At 43.4% G+C, this 17595-nt stretch overlaps 1 protein-coding gene across 1 annotated transcript in view; it reads left to right on the forward strand.

Annotated features, from left to right (window-relative positions):
- tmem8b (transmembrane protein 8B) overlaps positions 1–17595 on the forward strand; it is a 121211-nt gene that overhangs the window by 101231 nt on the left and 2385 nt on the right. Inside the window, exons 7-12 of the mRNA XM_012828502.2 lie at positions 3334–3430; positions 4478–4601; positions 7283–7425; positions 10509–10687; positions 11040–11186; positions 12083–12199. Of these exons, the coding sequence (XP_012683956.2) occupies positions 3334–3430; positions 4478–4601; positions 7283–7425; positions 10509–10687; positions 11040–11186; positions 12083–12199 (807 nt within the window). The remainder of the gene's footprint in view (positions 1–3333; positions 3431–4477; positions 4602–7282; positions 7426–10508; positions 10688–11039; positions 11187–12082; positions 12200–17595) is intronic.

The raw sequence follows: 17595 nt of genomic DNA on the forward strand, positions 1-17595 counted from the left end.
TTCAGAACATAGATGTGATATAGAGAAAGAGAGAAATAGAGAAAGAGAGAGAGAGAGAAAGATAGAGAGAGAGACAGAGAGAGAAAGATAAAGAGAGAGACAGAGTGAGGTGGATGCATACATACATACATACATACATACATACATACATACATACATACATACATACATACATACATACATACATACATACATACATACATACATTTGTGCCAACACCTGTACACACATACATACATGCATACAGTACATATACTCATACATACGTACATACTTAATACAAATATAAATAGATGATGACATGCATAGATAGATAGATAACTAGAACTGTGTGCAGGAGCACGTTCACGGCCTATGATTCTTTTCTGTCCTCCCACTCAGCCCTGTACCCTTTTCTCCGTGTAATAAGTGGTTGTGCTGCCGCGCCGGCAGACCAAGGCCAATCATTTGCAGTGGGCCGTGAGCGTAGGGAAGGAGATTGCTGTGAGCAGAGATCAGCCGGAGTGGCCAAAGGGGCAGAGTGAGAGAACAATCAGTGTGGAATCAGAGGGATGCACTCTTTTTATTCCTCCTTTTTTAATGTTTCGTAATGCTACCTTTCAAGTGGGCATCGCAGATTGAGTTATTTCACTTATTTCAGCGAGCCAAAGACTACGTCCCATTCATACATTAGAAGCATGCCTGGTAAATGAGAGAGTAAATGGAGCCGGTGTGTTTTTAACCCTTGTATGGTATTCGGGTCTGTGGGACCCGTTTTCATTTTTTATCCTAACAAAAATAATATGATTAATTATTTTTTCAAACTCAGACTCATTGGCTTTGGCTCATTTTCTGCGAAGAACATATATCAGACCAAATTTTCATTGACCGCACACCGTAACCCCCCCCCTACACATTTATATTACATACAGGGTGTTCGGGTCCACTGGACCCGGGCAAATAAAAGTGTGGAAATTGTAGGTCCTGTGTATCTAAAGTCTGTTCTCCTCCTGTCTGGGTCTGCTGTAAGTGTGTGTGTGTGTGTGTGTGTGTGTGTGTGTGTGTGTGTGTGTGTTGTTGTGTGCGCGTGTGTGTTTGCGCGCACGTGTATGTGAGTGGGCCTGCTGTAAGTGTGTGTGTGTTTGTGTGTGTGCGCGCACGCTTATGTGTGTTTGTGTGTATGTGGGCCTTGTGTGTATGTAGGCTAAATATGTGTGTGTGTTTCAGTGAGTAAGTGTGAGTAAGAGTTTTGTGTTTATGCCCCTGCCACTGATGCCATTTAGGGGCCGCTGCCGCTTTAGACATTATATACCATCTAAACTTGCAAAATATGGTATAAAGATCTGGGCTGCCTGTGATGCGACTTCCTCATATGCTTGGAACTTACAAGGCTACATAGGGTAACCTGAGGAGGACGCCCTGAGAAAAATCAAGGAATGAGAGTTGTCCTGGACATGGCTCAAGGACTCAGTGGACACAACATCACATGCTACAATTTATTTTACATCGTACAAGCTGGGACAGGAGCTGACCATGGTGGGAACGATAAGAAAAAACAGGTCTGAGCTCCCACCCCAACTGCTGCCTACAAAGAACAGGCCTGTCAACTCTTCCAAGTTTGTGTACATGGCTGACACATCCCTGGTATCCTATGTGCCAAAGAAACGCAAGAATGTGATACTCATGAGTACACTGCACTGGGATGGGAGAATCTCTGGCCTGGAGCATCAAAAACCAGAGATCATCATGGATTATAATGCCACAAAAGGAGGGGTGGACAACATAGACAAGCTGGTGTTTGCCTACAGCTGCAAAAGGAGGACCCTACGCTGGCCACTGGCGATTTTATTTACCATGTTGGACATCTTGGCGTACAACGCCTTTGTCACCTGGATGGCACTGAACCCGGAGTGGAAGAGAGGGAAGCTCCAGAGGATAAGCCTTTTTCTCGAGGAACTGGGAAAGACACTGGTGAAACCTTAAATCCTGAGAAGACAACATGTTCCAAGAACCTCAGCCTCTGCAGCTACTATTAGGAGGATTCAGGAGGACAGTGCTGGTGCCCCATCCACCCATGTTGTGCTATGTAAACTGACCTGATTTCAAATGAAATTCACATAAATCAAATAGTTATGGAAAACCTTGCTTCATTTGTAAATGTGTTGAATTTTGTCCACTGATATCTTGATTTTTTTGATTTTGTAAAAAAAAAAAAAAAAAAAACGGGTAGCACTTAAATTCATAAATGTGATATAACAAAATTAAAGGGCAAATATTAACCATATTTGCTGTTCATATTGCTTCTAATTGGAATGAAGTAAATATCTGTTGAGTATTTTACCATAAAATTGTTTGATTGTGTTGAATTAAACACCCGAAAATCGAGCGGGTCCACCAGACCCACAACACCTTCTGAGTAACAAAAAAATGAATACCATACAAGGGTTAAATGAACTTTTTATAAGCTTGTAGTCAGTCGGCATTCTCGAGAAAAGAAGGATCCTTCCATGTGAAAAGGATGTGAATCCCCACGCGGAGCGATCCAAGAGCCTCTGTGTCTGTGGGGTCGGCCGTGTGCCATTTGGTGCTCCTCTGTAATGAGACTGCAGTGACACAAGCGCATCAATTATTAACTCCCCTCATCATCAGCCCCAAAGCCCTGCTGCCTGCTACTGTGTGAATCACAGCTCTGATTAGGACATAGCACTTTCAGACAGCCGGCTCTTCGCTCTTCTCTCCCCCAGCCCTCTCCCTCTCTCTCTGTCTGTCTGTGTGTGTGGCACAACGTGTATGTTTGTGTCCATCTGTGTCTGAGTGTGTTTGTTAGGAGACTGTGTGTTTGTTAGGAGACTCTGTGTGTGTGTGTGTGTGTGTGTGTGTGTGTGTGTGTGTGTGTGTGTGTGTGTGTGCGGGGGGTGCACACAGAGGTGAGTGTTAGTACTTCTAATTTGCCTTGTGTCCTGGATTCGCTGCAGCACGGGGCCACTCAATAATGCATGCGCGGGTGGGCTGGGGTGCGGTGGGGTGTTGTGAGGGTGGGAGGGAGGGCAAATGTCTTTATTTTCAGAAGTCTCAGGACAGCAATGGGTGCGAGCAGAAGGGTAGGCATGCAGGCGGGGTGGGGTGGGGGGGAAGCTGCTGCATGTCTGGGCCAGTTTAAAGCCCACAAGCCCCCTGCCATGCCTTTTATGAGACCAGATCAAAAGGTGGTTCTGATCAGAAGCAGCTCTCTTAAAATGCTAATGTCCAAAAACCCCTATCACACCTGTTATTGTCCCTTTTACCCTATAATGTCTGTTCTCCCTTACTCTAGCTTACCCTTACCTTAACCCCTGTATGTCTCTCTCCCCACAGTCCTCAGTGAAGGGAGAGAATGTGACGGTGTTCGGATGCCTCAACCACGGGATGCCGCTCTTGCTGCCCGACAACTCCTCTGCCAAATGTGAAGCGGGTAAGGCAAGCTTAATGGTCAATCCGCCACGGATCGCTTAAATCCTCAGTGGTTTAGCCTGCTCACCATCCACAGCGTTTCTCGTTTTTCCAAGAGCAGATAGATGATAGAACAGCGCTGTAATGTGCGATAAGACGGCAATGTAGACAAGATAAGGGGGTTAGCGCGTGTTGATATCAAAAAATCCTCCAGCTGTAACGTGTGCGTAGAACGAGACCGAATTGAATTCACAAGATTAGACGAGAGATGAGAGGCATTTCTGATCCGGTGAGAGCCATTCAGGTGCCGTCTCTTGTCTGAGAAAGTTGCCCGTTTAGGGTAAATGGGTTTGTGAATGGGGTAATACTCACAAATGACCCTAAAGCCATGGACCGTGAGGAAATCATCTCAGACACATTCCTCCAGAGACTACTGCGTTTCAGGAAAAGAAAAGCTAACATGATTCTGTTGTGATAATAAAAGTGTGATTGTTTGGTTCAATAACAGCAGCCATCAAATTGTGCACAGTGGCACACTGGCAAAGTTTTACTTCAAAGCTACTTATCTTGCTTCAGCTGAAAGTGATCCATTTATCTTCAATCTGTATCAAGTTTTCCACTAGTGTATTACTTGGAGTGCAGCATGTAATGGTCACACTATCTTTTGCAAATCTTCGTAGAAAAATGCTTCATACAGAAATTCCAGCTAGAACACGAAGGGAGGGAAGAGAGGGAAGGAGTAGAGGCAGAAGATAGTGAGCTGGGTCATGGTTTCGGTAGGTCCTTGGGGATGTTCTAAATTACAGCAGATAACTAACTGCTCTTCGTTTCTGTCTGCAACTGAGTGAAAAGTACAGTTTCACATGTAATACTGAGTATAGTCTCCCCTGTAAGGGATTCTACCTGGTTCTAATATGTTTGTGCTGTTCTCCTGGTGACGTCTAATGTCTCCCCTATATTCCACTCTCTGTAAAGTACTTTGTATATGTTTGTTATTTAAAACAGCTCTATACATATGGATCTCATCACACTATTATTTGTCCCTTGTGTTTCTGCCTGGGCCATTTAGAGTCGGTGACAGGGTTTCTTCTCACTGTGAACACCACCTCCAACGTCACCAAGCTGAGGATCCCTTACCCTCAGACGGGCACCTGGTACCTGAGCCTGCGCTCGCTCTGTGCCACTGAACAGGGGTAAGCTCTAGACTCCTTATCTAACTCTCAGGGACACGACTGTGCTCTAAGCCAGAGCAAGCCCTGTATAGAGTGTATACAGAGACTTTGGCATTCAATCAGCTCTGAATTAAAATAAAAATAAAATAAAACTGAAAAATAGAACATTGGGATTGAAATTGACTTTGGTCACTGATGGCGTTCTTCCAGTCCTGGCTCCATAAACGGGAAAGAATCATATTGGCACAATCAATTCCAACACGTTGCTTCCGGGGTACGGTAGGAAGGGGTGTAATTTGATTGTCTGTTCAGCTCAAATATCAGCAACCTTTTGCCAGAATCGTGGACTCACTTTTAACACAATGTCCTACTTGCTTGAAATTGCTGGTTTAAAACTGCTGGTCTGAAACAGTGTCAGTCTCTGTGGACAGTAATTCATCCTGAAAGTATCTAATTTTGCTAGGTATTGTAATTTCTCATCAGGTATTAAAATATCAATGTTTTCCCCCACGTCACGTTATGTCCCCGTTCAGAGATTTATCTTCTATATCATGGATATACTGGATTTATTTATATCATGTATTTCTTTCCCCTCCCATCAACCCCCCCCCCCCCCCTTCCATGCCACAGAGATAGTACCATCAGCATTAAAAAAACTATTTAAATTCAAATGTCCATATAACTTACAGAAAGTCTGTTAGAGTTGACATGAATGTAATAGAATAATAAATATTATTTCATCATATACTTTATTATACATGACCCATTGTGTCTTAGAAAATTAGAGTTAATGACTTTACTGTTATAGTTATAGTACTGTTACCATATTACAATACATTTACATTGCCTAATTTTTGAATCGCGCACAATTATACCCAAATGTGAATACACCTCATCAGTATGTTTCTTGCGTGTACACCTTCCTTCAAGTCATTGCCTTGGTCTTGACCATTTGGAGTCTGCTGTCTCTGACCCCTCCTTCTGTGCACACTGCTACACTTTTAAACGCCACTGACTCGTTTCTCAAACTCACCTGTGTTCACCTCCCCACCCAGGCCAGAAGTTAGACTACAATTATCATCATCAAGTGGTGCTATGAAACAGACCAGGGCACAATTAGCTGGCCTCTCAAAAGAACCACAGTTGCTTAACAAGCAAGGTCGTATATCAGCCTCCCTGTCTAAAAGGGCATATCTAGCATCAGGACAAGCATGCTGTGCAATTAGCACCATAGCTTTACTACAGGCTCACCAGTCTACGATACTGAAAGATCTCCCAGCCACATCTGCTGTCGGACATTCTTGAACTCCGCCAGGCCACAGAGTTGGCCTTGTGGCTCACTCGCTGCACCGCTAAGGCATCTGGCAGAGTGATGGGGGCTTGCGTTGCGGGTCACCGTCATCTCTGGTTAACACAAGCATGCACAGGACACAGTGATAAGACTCCTCCTCTCAGTGCCCCCATTCACACGGTAAAGTTTTTGGAACTTTGATGTCAGAACTGCAGCAACAATCTAAAGCCACTCAGGTAGAGTCTACCAGGCTGCGTGGCTGTCTACCACGTCAATACATGCTTTTTGCTTTTGCTCCTCACATCCCATACCTGACCCAAGGGAGAAGCTACAGTAGAACCAGGCTCCGAACTGAGCCAAGGTGACACCCACATGGGCCCTGGCTCCTCAAGCGCAGGGAGATGATCAGATTTCCATTGGTGGTAGCTCGTTCCCTCCTTCAGGGAAACAGTGTTGCGTTAGTAACCTATCGTTCCCTCACTGACCATGTTAAAGAGACAGGGTCTATGTTTGTATGTATAAAAGTAGAAAAAACTGCTCACGTCCAGCCCAGATAATATGGTCTGAGCTCTCTGCTCTTATGCAACAATAAATAGGAGGGAATAGACTAAACTTTGTTGCTTTGCCCTTTATTACTGTTGTTTCATATCAAAGGTGTTATTTGGTTGTTTTTGTCTTCTTTTTTATTTCACTGTGAGGTTAATGCATTTCAGATCATGTTTTGATGGGTTTAATGTTTTTGAGTGTGCATAATTCTCGTTTTAGAAGGCAAGGCATGTTTCATCCTCTTTGATATAATGGTGGCCTTGAATATTGGTGTTTTAGATCAGGCAGCACTACTACCACTTTTTTGTTGAAGGACTATGCATACAGAAATAAATCAAACTGGTGAAATTGCTGACACAAGCCTTACTGGGAGTCAGCATGGAACTGAAGATACTAAGCTTGTAAGCTAAAACTTTTGATGTTGTTTTGGTGTGACCTCCTCTAGACAATGCTGCAAGAGAATCTAATCAAATACAAAAATAAACAAAGATTATTTTTGAAATACCAAACAACAACAGAGAAAGATGGCGTTTCTCTTTTAAGCCTTTGCAGACTGTGCCTACCCAATCAGAAAACACTCTCACGTGACATGAACCCTAAATTGATGTTTTCCGTTTGAATTGCTGACATGTGCTTTTTTTCCCCTTTGTTACACTCACAGAGATTGGCTTGACCCAAATTTAAAGGAAAGCTCTTTATCTGTCTTAGGAAAGACTGGCAATCTCCTGTCTCCATCTCTTTCAGTAATGCACTCCGGCTTAATTTAGGCTATAAATCAGCATCACGGCCTTCTAAAAAAACATAAACCATAACTCACTACTTCACACTGCCCTCTCACCCTATTGACACACATTTGTCTTTGAAGGTTTGAGGTGTGCAGCAACGTGACGGCGGAAGTCTACCTGCGCTCTTACCTGACGCCATGCATTAATGACTGTGGAACCTATGGCCAGTGCAAGCTGCTTCGCACCAACAACTACCTGTACGCAGCATGCGAGTGCAAAGCAGGTAATGGTTCTCTTTAAATAGCCTCTCCAAATACAACCTGTGTTGTGTAGGTGTCGGGGAGTGAGGACTGTTCTGTTCTGTCTACCTTTACACTCACCCACCTAAACCTTCCTCCCATTCCGGGTCACGGCACCGATGTAAACTGTGTTGTGTAGACGAGCACAGTCTCGCACCGGACTCGAACCTACAATATAGGGCATGGGAGGTGGGCTTACTAGCAAGGAGGCTAATACCCATTGGCAGGGGCGGACTGGCCATCGGGGATACCGGGGGAATCCCCGGTGGGCCGACGAGGTTGGGATGGTCCAAAATACCGGCACACTACTATCACCAACCGGCCTTCTCCATGTCACCGCCGGCAACCTCAATTATTTTCCATACTACTCAGAACACGTATAATTTCCTCTCGTAACTATACCAATGTTATTCACTGACTGATTTTTATACTCCTCCTTGCGATCTGTATTCACACTCATGGTGCCTATTTTTCGAAAATGTTCTGAAGTGTATTCTGAAATGTGTTCTTACGGACTTCAGAAATTCAACATAAGAAAAGATCTCCACCTTATTAATGAACACCTGAAAATGGGTTCTTACACAGCCGAAGTGTTCTCAGCTGTGCGGATTGAGGATGAGGATTCTTAAATTAAACGCACCTGGATTTGCATACACGCCCCGCCACGGCACGCAACCGTAGTGACGTGTGCCGTCAGCCCTTCTAACACGGAGCGGCCCGTGGGGCATCTGGTAGTTTTGAGGAATTGCATTTAAGAAAACTCTGGGCCATTTACGACTGTTATTTCGCGTGACAGTGACAGTGATACAAGGTAAGTTGTGGCGTTGAATTGGCCAATGTTAGCTTGCTTTTCACAGATGAGGTGACGTTCACTACCAACTAGCCTAGCTAACGTTAGGTAGATAAATGTCCAAAATTGAGACCATTATGATCTGGTAAAATAGGCAAGCTGGCGCTGTTGTCATCATCGAGATGATTTATTTTAACATGTTAGCCGTAGTCACTTGTTTACAATCGATGAGCAAGCTATCCATGGTGGTAGTTGTAAAGAGGGCAATCTTATAATTTCTAATAACTTATGTAAAATAAGTTAACCAGCTAGCTTGTTATGCTAAAATCACCGTGTTACACACAACACTAACATTATAAACAATGTTAATATGTTATCTAGATTAGATAGTGAGGTCATAATAACACATGAGTGTACTGATATTGGTTTTTATTATCATGTGACTATAATGCACCCGGGCCAGCAGAGTTAGTTTAGGTTCTGTTACTTAACTTATTGTTTTATGCACCTTCAACACCCCTACACACACACACACAATCACACACCCAGCATGCAACACTACTGATACCACTGATGTTCACACCCCATCGTATGTTCTATTCTGTTCATTTCTACAATATAGTTCATACTAATTCTACCCTCTGATTCCAGTTTCTTTATTGTGTGGATATTCATTCCTTAAGGTTCTGTAGTTATACGTATAACCATCTGATACTAGCCCAGAGTTAAGCCCATTCATCTAGCAAACTATACCTACCTTGGAGTGTTACAATAGCCAGTATCATTTTATTCCATGTGTCCATCCAGGCAAATTGGTGGATCCAAATGTTATTTAAAAAAAACAACATATATGATGTAATTTCTTTGTAATCATCCAAAATAATGTTAAGTGTATGGGTATTTTTCCAAGTAGGCCACTGACTGGTCGATACGTAAGATGCATTGAATGGGCAACGCGCCGTGAAGGCTATTGAGTGGGCAGCGCGCCGTGTACTGAGTGGGCCGCGCGCCGTGTATTGAGTGGGCCGGTCTGACACTAACTCCCGGGCCACTTTTTCCCCCCAGTCCGCCCCTGCCCATTGGTGCTTGCGTCGGTTGCTAGTAGTCTCTTAAGGTGTCAGTTTACTCACTGCACAGCACTGTACCCACTGGCTACCATTACACAAGTACCCATACCGAATCTTTATATCTGTATCTTCTGTGTTAGATGGAGAAATGTATATACATACGTTTCCCAAGTGAAGTGAGCTGCATGACACAAATGTCAAGTACTCTCGCTGACACTTCTAATGAAAAGCAGATGACAAGCTCTCGAGTGAAACACTCCCATTTGTATAATACCATATATTTAAAGCCATTCTCCGTTCTCAGGTTAATATGATTTTAATCGCTGCCAGTATTTTATAATGACAATGTTATTGTCACACTTGAAAGATGGCATGCCAATCAGCGGTCCCCGTTATGTTAAATTCTTCAATTACATGTGTGTCAATCAAGTTTTTGCCTCGCAACGAATGACGGATCAGATCTCAGATGAGACGCAGTTGTAATTATAGGACGCGTGATAACGTCTGGAAATGTGCTAATCACGCTCTCTTAAATACCCCTCTATTATAGAGACCTCAGCCCCGCCTTCTTTTGCTGGCTACAGAAGCGAGTGGATGATAGCGATGTCATTAGAATACACACATTTATCCCTCTAATGATGTCGCTTAGGCAACAGATGCTCTTTGTTGCTTTATATTGTCTCCATTTTTTTTTTTTTTTCATCCTTTCTTTGTCCTTTGTGATTTTTAAGCCTTATGCCGTCTTTCATTTCTCAAGTGCCTCTCTAAAAAAGGATCCTGTTTTTGCACCCGCCAAGTGTGAATATTTATTTATTTAACATTTTTATCAATTTTTGGGATGATTGGGTGTTCATGGGCGGTGGTAATTACAGATACAGATATGCATATACTTGTGTGTGTGTGTGTGTGTGTGTGTGTGTGTTAATGTATCCATCTGAGGGTGTACTGTGGGGTGTACTGTGCCTATTTCCCCTGCCATGTATACTACTCAGCAGGCACACTGGATTCAATCTATATTTATGATGCCATTTACAAAAGGAGAAAGATGAGGAATGTTTTTTGGATGTGTGTTACCATGTGTGTTTGTCTGTGTGTGTGTGTGTGTGTGTGTGTGTGTGTGTGTGTGTGTGTGTGTGTGTGTGTGTGTGTGTGTGTGTGTGTGTGTGTGTGTGTGTGTGTACACCTAGATAATGTGTTCTCTCTTTCCCAGGCTGGGACGGCTGGGGCTGCACAGATAATACGCAGGCGTACTCTTACGGCTTCCAGCTCCTCTCCACCCTGCTGCTGTGCCTGAGTAACCTGATGTTCGTTCCCCCGGTGGCCATCGCCGTCCGCAGCCACTACCTGCTGGAGGCCTCCGTCTACATCTTCACCATGTTCTTCTCCACTGTGAGCGCCCATCTACTCTATTTCACACCGTCGCTGGGGATAGATGGGACTGTAGCCATGATTACATGATTATAGTATATTTGTGTCCAGCCCTGCAAGACTACTAAACACTACACACTAAGACTACTTTTCTTTCTCTCCCTGTCATGCTCTCAGTTCTAATGTGTATGATTGTGGTGTTATTATCCTGCTGATCATTTTTCTCTACCTCTCTTTCTTCCTCTCTTGCTTCCTCCCTCCAACCGCTCTCCATCCCACCATCCCTCCATCCCCACCTCTTTCCCTCTCTGTGTCTCTCCCTCTTGTTCACTCTCATTCTCTTCATCTCTCTCCTGTTCTCTCTCTTTCACAGTTTTACCATGCCTGTGACCAGCCAGGTATTGTCGTGTTCTGCATCATGGAGTACGACGTGCTGCAGTTCTGTGACTTCCTGGGCTCCCTCATGTCGGTGTGGGTCACAGTCATCGCCATGGCCCGCCTCAAGTCCATTATCAAGCAGGTGCAGCTCTTCCTCCATTACACCCACCAATCTGCCTGGTGCTTTGGTCGTCCATTCAATTGTGAAATAGAGGTGCATTGGTCAGTGGGAAATGGGTCCTGTGGTTTAGTGTTTTTTATTTGCCAATGGCTAATGGGTCCGTAAACTTTACCCTTGCCACTGACATATTTTATAAGATGAGATGAGGTAGCATTCGACGGGTGACGTTCAATGGGAGAGGTACCCATTTAATAACTAGTGTGTCATATTTAAAATCTTCATGAATGTGTTCTTTTTGATAGGAATAGGAATAGGAGTCAGCAATCTGTCATGGTCTTCTTTACGGTTGTTGACATTTTGCTGTCTACCGCAGTCAACACAAATAGAGAATCTCAGGTGCATTCTCTCTCTCTCTCTCTCTCAGTTCAATTAATGGCTGCTCACCAGTCTGAAAAAACAGCCTAAGCGAGAGGAAGAGAGTGAGTGAGTGAGTGAGTGAGAGAGAGAGAGATTGAGTGAGAGAAGGAAAGAAAGAGAAGGAAAGAAAGAGAGAGAAGGAGAGGGAGAAAGAGAAAGGGAGAGAGAGAGAGAGAGAGAGAGAGAGAGAGATAGACAGCTGCTTTCCTCCAGGGCAACTGTTTTTCGCTGAGCGTTGCAGAATACAGCTGCTAATCAAATCACACATGTCAGATCAGTGGGGGACTGAGTGTGTGTGTTAGAAAGACAGCTTCAGTCACCCTGTCTAACTCCAGACTTCAGAGTCCACCAGCCCCTGCCTGCCTGCCTGCTTGCCTGTCTTCCCACTCACTCACTGCCGACCTCCACAACCTGCCCTTAATTGGACGTGCCCCCCCCCCCCCCCCCCCAGCTTCCCTGCGTCCCTTTTCTAACCTACAGCCTGCTGTCTGTGCCACCAGGTGCTGTACTTGCTGGGGGCCATGTCTCTTTCCATGGCTCTGCAGTTGGACCGGCACGGCCTGTGGAATCTGCTGGGGCCCAGTCTGTTCGCCCTTGGGATCATGGCCATCGCCTGGGTAAGCGCTCCCCATTCGGCTCTTAATATATCCACCTCACTCTCTCTCTCTCTCTGTCTGTCTCTCTGTCTCTCTCAGCTCTCAGCCACACTATCCTCACAAGGTCACTGCTCTGTTAGCGGCACCTCGATGAGTGCAGAACAAGAGGGCCCCTATTTACTTCCTCCCTTTCTCCCCCCAGGCAGAAACCTCTCACAATGCCGTTTCCCGCTTTTCATTCTCAATGGCCCTTGCTCTCACGGTGCAAATTTCAAGAGTCTGAGCAATTTCCTATTTCTTTACATTAAGCCCTTTGGCTCCGCTCTAATCCTGTTTGTACGAAACACTCCCAGCAAAGAGGGAATCAGAAAAGACCACTAAAAATAACTTTGAACTCCGATCCTCTTAGAAATACTGAGAAGCATTTTCTTTCTCTTTTGTGGCAGATTTTAGCCCTTATTTGACCCTGCTGCGTCAACACTATAACAGCACTTTATTAGCGACGATTTATGCCGCCGAGTTTCGCTCGTCCGCCGCACTCCTGCCCCATCAACACACACAAGCACATGACAATGCAATGCCTTTTTATCTTGGCTATTGCACATTAGCATCGGAGGGCGTTAAAAGTTCTTTTTATCCTGTAGGTATTAGTCATGCCCTGTGGTTCCATTACCCGTCAGCTTGTTCTTTCGCCAACTCCTCTCTCTCAGCCATTATGCATTTTCTGAAGTGAGAAGATAAAAAATAATAGCGTTCGGAGGGCTGAATCCCAGAGAAAGCCTCTGACGCAGGGCTGTGAACATTAGGCAGGGGACTGGCTTTGCTGGTCCCTCTCTCCTGAGCAGGAGGGCGAGGCGAGTGGTGTTGGGGCTGTAGATAACCAGAGTGCAGAATGTCAGCAGTTTGTGTCGTGGAGACGCTATGAAGAAAAAAGCCAGCCTTGTGTGAATGCTCTGCATGGTGCATAGTCTTCAAGCAATCGCCTCATGGGATTTGTGTGGGTTTGTTTGAAAAAAAGCTAAAGATGGACACTGGATGTAAAAAGCTTTGAAAACATGCAGGCTACCAGAAACACAATGTTGAGGTCTGCGGTCAAGGTCAGTACCTGTGTATTTAGGTTGTGCATGCGCAAATTTAGAAGTCCTAACTAGGCCTTGATTTAATGGAAGGCATGGCCCATATAGAAACCACACCAAACACTCCGTAGTTTCCTGTGCACACACAAAAGATGCACAAAAGAAAATGTAACTAACAAACAGGAGACTTAACTGTGTAATTTCTAAGCACTTAAATCAGCCCTCCAACAAAAAGAAAAGGTGAAAGATCGTTCTCCACTGCATAAAACCTTCGACTACTATAGCTATATAAACTGTTTTCACCTGACCATAGTCTGTTTAACCATGCTGGCTTTGATTATAATGTGAGCAGTATACTGTATCTGTAATGAATCAATAGGCAACAGCAGTAGTGCTCCGTATCTAATATAACTGAGTAGTTGTATCAGTCAAATCAGCTGCATCACAGTCAAACAAGTGGAGTTACAGATGTGATGGTATCAGGAAAGGGAACCATGAATTGACTTGGTCTGGTGGAGCCTCTGGTCTGGTTTCCAAAAAAACTACAAATTGGGATTTCCCAGCAAGGATGACGAGGGTAATTGATAGATAGACAATATTACGCCATCATTATCATCTGAAGTACTGTAAGTGATTTATTTCATCTGGTTACGGATCTTTCAATGACGGTAGCCCCTTTCAGATTTTCAGATTCACTTTGGTTATGAGGGAACCCAGATGTCTCCCCCCATCCCCAAAACAGACGTCTGAGATTATATTTCTCTTTCATTAAGAAATACAAATTCTATTTATCTTGCCCTTGTAATACAGTGCATCTGCACAATGTCACTGCCAGACGTTTTCTGTCGAGGCTACCGTAATATCAGCTTGTCATTTTCTCTATGTAAGGTTCAACGTGAGTGTATGCAGACTGCCTGCAATTAGACCAGTCAGGCGAAGAAGAGACAGGGCCCCTGCTCTGAAATGAGCCACCCACGGCAGAAAGCCATTAAAGAATAAAATGGCCTCAAGCATTCAGAGAAAAAGCTCCGGTCAGCAGAGGAAGATAGGTGTTCAGAGTTCTGACAAATCAGAGTCAATATGGATTTATTTACATGTGAACATTGAATTTTACTGAACTATTTATTTACAATTAATTTGGTGCTTTAACCCCACTATGTGTAAAACTAAACAACTCATTACTATGCTGTTATTCATTACCTTTTTTTACATACATATCTTTCCCTCCTGACCAGATTATCCATTCATCTGAATTTAAATCCTTTAAATAATACAATTCCTAAATATCTAAGCCATTATAATCTCTACTCATGTTTGATTTCCCAAAGACAAGCAAGTTTGAATTCTTTGCACTAAGTACATTTGAAAAGATGACAAGTGAATTTGATGTGAATACATCTAACTTGCACTAGTCCTTAAATTATTCTGTGACAAAATCAATCCATTACAGTCTCAAAAGTCTAGTGAAGATCTACTATTCGTTGGGCTGTGGGGTATGATTTAGAAAATCATGAAGAAATAAGTGTTCTCAAAAAGTGCTCTCATGTTCTTGCAATATGGCTGCTGCTGGCAGGGGGGCTAGACAAAAAGCTGAATTTGGATCCATTTTCTAAGAAGTTATTTGGATGAAGTTGTGGAAAACTGAGGAGAAACTTGGATTGCCTTTTGACTGATCTCCCTATTGGCTTCGCTCAGTTTGATTTACTGACCGTCCCAATTTTAGCCTCCGGCTGCAGCGAGCTCAGCGCTCACGAGAGCCACGAGCGGATCCAATCACTTTCTACATCATTTGGAGCGGCACTCGTCAGCTACACCTATGGCTCAATTTGAATCCAGTGGAATGATTCCACACCTCAATGATTGCAGTGGATGTGGGTTGTCAACGTGCCCATCTCTATCCCTAAACAAAAAAGTAACACATCTACATGAACTTACATCATACACAGCTAATGTATGGCTTTGTAAGATATGTTGTTTGATTGTTATAAGGAATTGCGAATGCAAAGATGTGGCTAGACTTCAGTGGAAAGGACAGAAGTTTTGGCAAGTCGTGGAGGACATATCGATTCAGACGTCAGCCACTCAATAACCTGGCTCACTCGGTCTTCTCAGGACACCATAAAACTTTCTCTGCCGTGCTGATGAGCTAGTTTCCCTCTGTATCACTGAAAAGTTCCCAGAATGAGGAAGTATGCCACATGTTCATTAGCATTCTATCTGTTTTGGTGGATCGTGGGGTTAGTGTTGCAGACTCACAGTTCAGACTCTTGTTACCCAACCCTTTCCTCTCATTGCCACGGCATTTTCCTTCATGATAACGTTGAAAGTAAAGGCAACCTTCACCGTGCTTTCGGTTTTTATTCAGCTGTTCTGTGGGTGGCCATCCTTTCTCCATAGACAGTAATTTAACTCAAGAACCACCAAACCCTTATATTCTTAAATGAGAGAGTACTCCTCACCAAACACGTGCCTTAACGTTTGTTGGTAGACTCTTTTAGTCTTTCCTTCAATGAATAAGATGAAGGATGAAGACAAAATGGCTCAGTTGAAAGAGCACTGCCACATTTTAAGTAGCACCACACATACTGTACTTGTGAAGTCTTAACAATGGCAAGGGCATATTGTAAGGCCCAGCCACGGAAAATGTTTAAGAAACTTAAACTTTTGAGTTCACGAGGCTGGACCCAGCTGGGCATGTTTGTCTTGCTTCAGATGGCTGCGCCTTTGAAGGATGACGCTAACAGAATGGAGCCGAGATTTTTTTGTCAAGAGTGAATGATTTGCCACCAAGGACAGAAGGGGGACAAAAGCCCGGGATAAATTCACTGCGTGGTAGGCCTGAAGCAAAGGGTACTTGAGAGCTGACAAGCAATGTGAATAAAAGTACTGCACTGCAGTAAATTGCACACCTTTTTCAAGTGCTCTCCCCCAACACCATGTACTTATTTTTTAGTAGATGTTATTATATATTTACTTATATATATATATACATATACACTATATATATATGATATACTGTAGTGCCATTATATACAATATAGTGCCATGGCTCTCACAGAATATAAATATATATCCTGTCTAGGCCTTATGAATTGTCATTTAAAAGAGTAAATTCTAAAGAAAAAGTCTTGGTTGCCTTGACAGCAAGGGTCAATTTGCTGTAACCATGGCCTGAGCTCCCACTTATTGCTCATCATGTGGCAAGCGGTCCTGAATGACACCAATCACATTATCCAAATGCATTAGCATAGCTTCACAATGCTTGAACATCAACTGTCACTTTGTTTCCCCAGTGGCTGTGCGATCATACCTCTTCATGCGATAGTAACTCAAAACCAAATAGTCTCCACTTATGCACACATGCCGTGAATCAGCCACGGGCCAGGGGTAATTGAATTGTCAGAATGCACAGGGAAATGAAGAAAGGAATGCGGTACCCATGTCCATGTTGCAGCAAAGGGATGCTGCAGCAGCTGGGTGTCGAGAATAGGGGAGGACATTTTTACAGATGAGAGAGAGAGAGTTCTCTGGGAGACAGGGAGTTCTCAGGGAATGAGAGTAGCAGTGGGTGGAAGCACTCAATAAAGGAGGCCAAGATAGCTGAAATAAATGGATGATATGCACAGTTTAGGTACAGTGAATGCACACATGTGTGCCCTAGTTCAAATGGAAATAAAATGGGATATTAATGAAACCCATAAAAATGGCCATTTTATGTATATTTATATGTGTATGTATCTGTACTAGTGCTGTCAAACGATTAAAATATTTAATCGCGATTAATCGCATTTATGTCATAGTTAACTCAATTAATCGCAAATTTTTATCTATTCTAAATGTCCCTTCGTTTATTAATTTTTTCCATCATTTTATTTTTATTTTAATGCCCTTATCAACATGGAAAAGTGGATTGGCTTGCTTTATGCAAATGTTTTATTTTATTGAAAACCAACATTGCCAAACAGGGCGGTACAAAATAAAATTATAAAGTGCACATTTCAGGTAAACAAGGACTCAGCCTATAGTGCAGTTAAATGATGGCTTAATATTAGCAGTCAGGCCTCCTATTTCAGAAACAATGAACCGTAACAGTTAGGTTACCAATAAAAGGTAAGCCTACTACTTATTTGCTTTCAGCCAGCTGCCTGGTGACATTTTCGGACAACAGTGAAGCTTGCTTCTTTTGCACAACACAACTTTTAAAAGTAAACGTTCCATTCAGAAGCTTTTTATCATCCATTTCGCCGTATCGCGCTCACCATTCACTCAAACCGTAACGTTAGCATACTACACTGTTTGCGAGGCCAAAAAGAACGTTAATCTAAAAAAAAAATAATAATA

The sequence above is a fragment of the Clupea harengus genome, chromosome 7 (genome assembly GCF_900700415.2).
Source record: "Clupea harengus chromosome 7, Ch_v2.0.2, whole genome shotgun sequence".
NCBI classification, from domain to species: Eukaryota; Metazoa; Chordata; class Actinopteri; order Clupeiformes; family Clupeidae; genus Clupea; species Clupea harengus.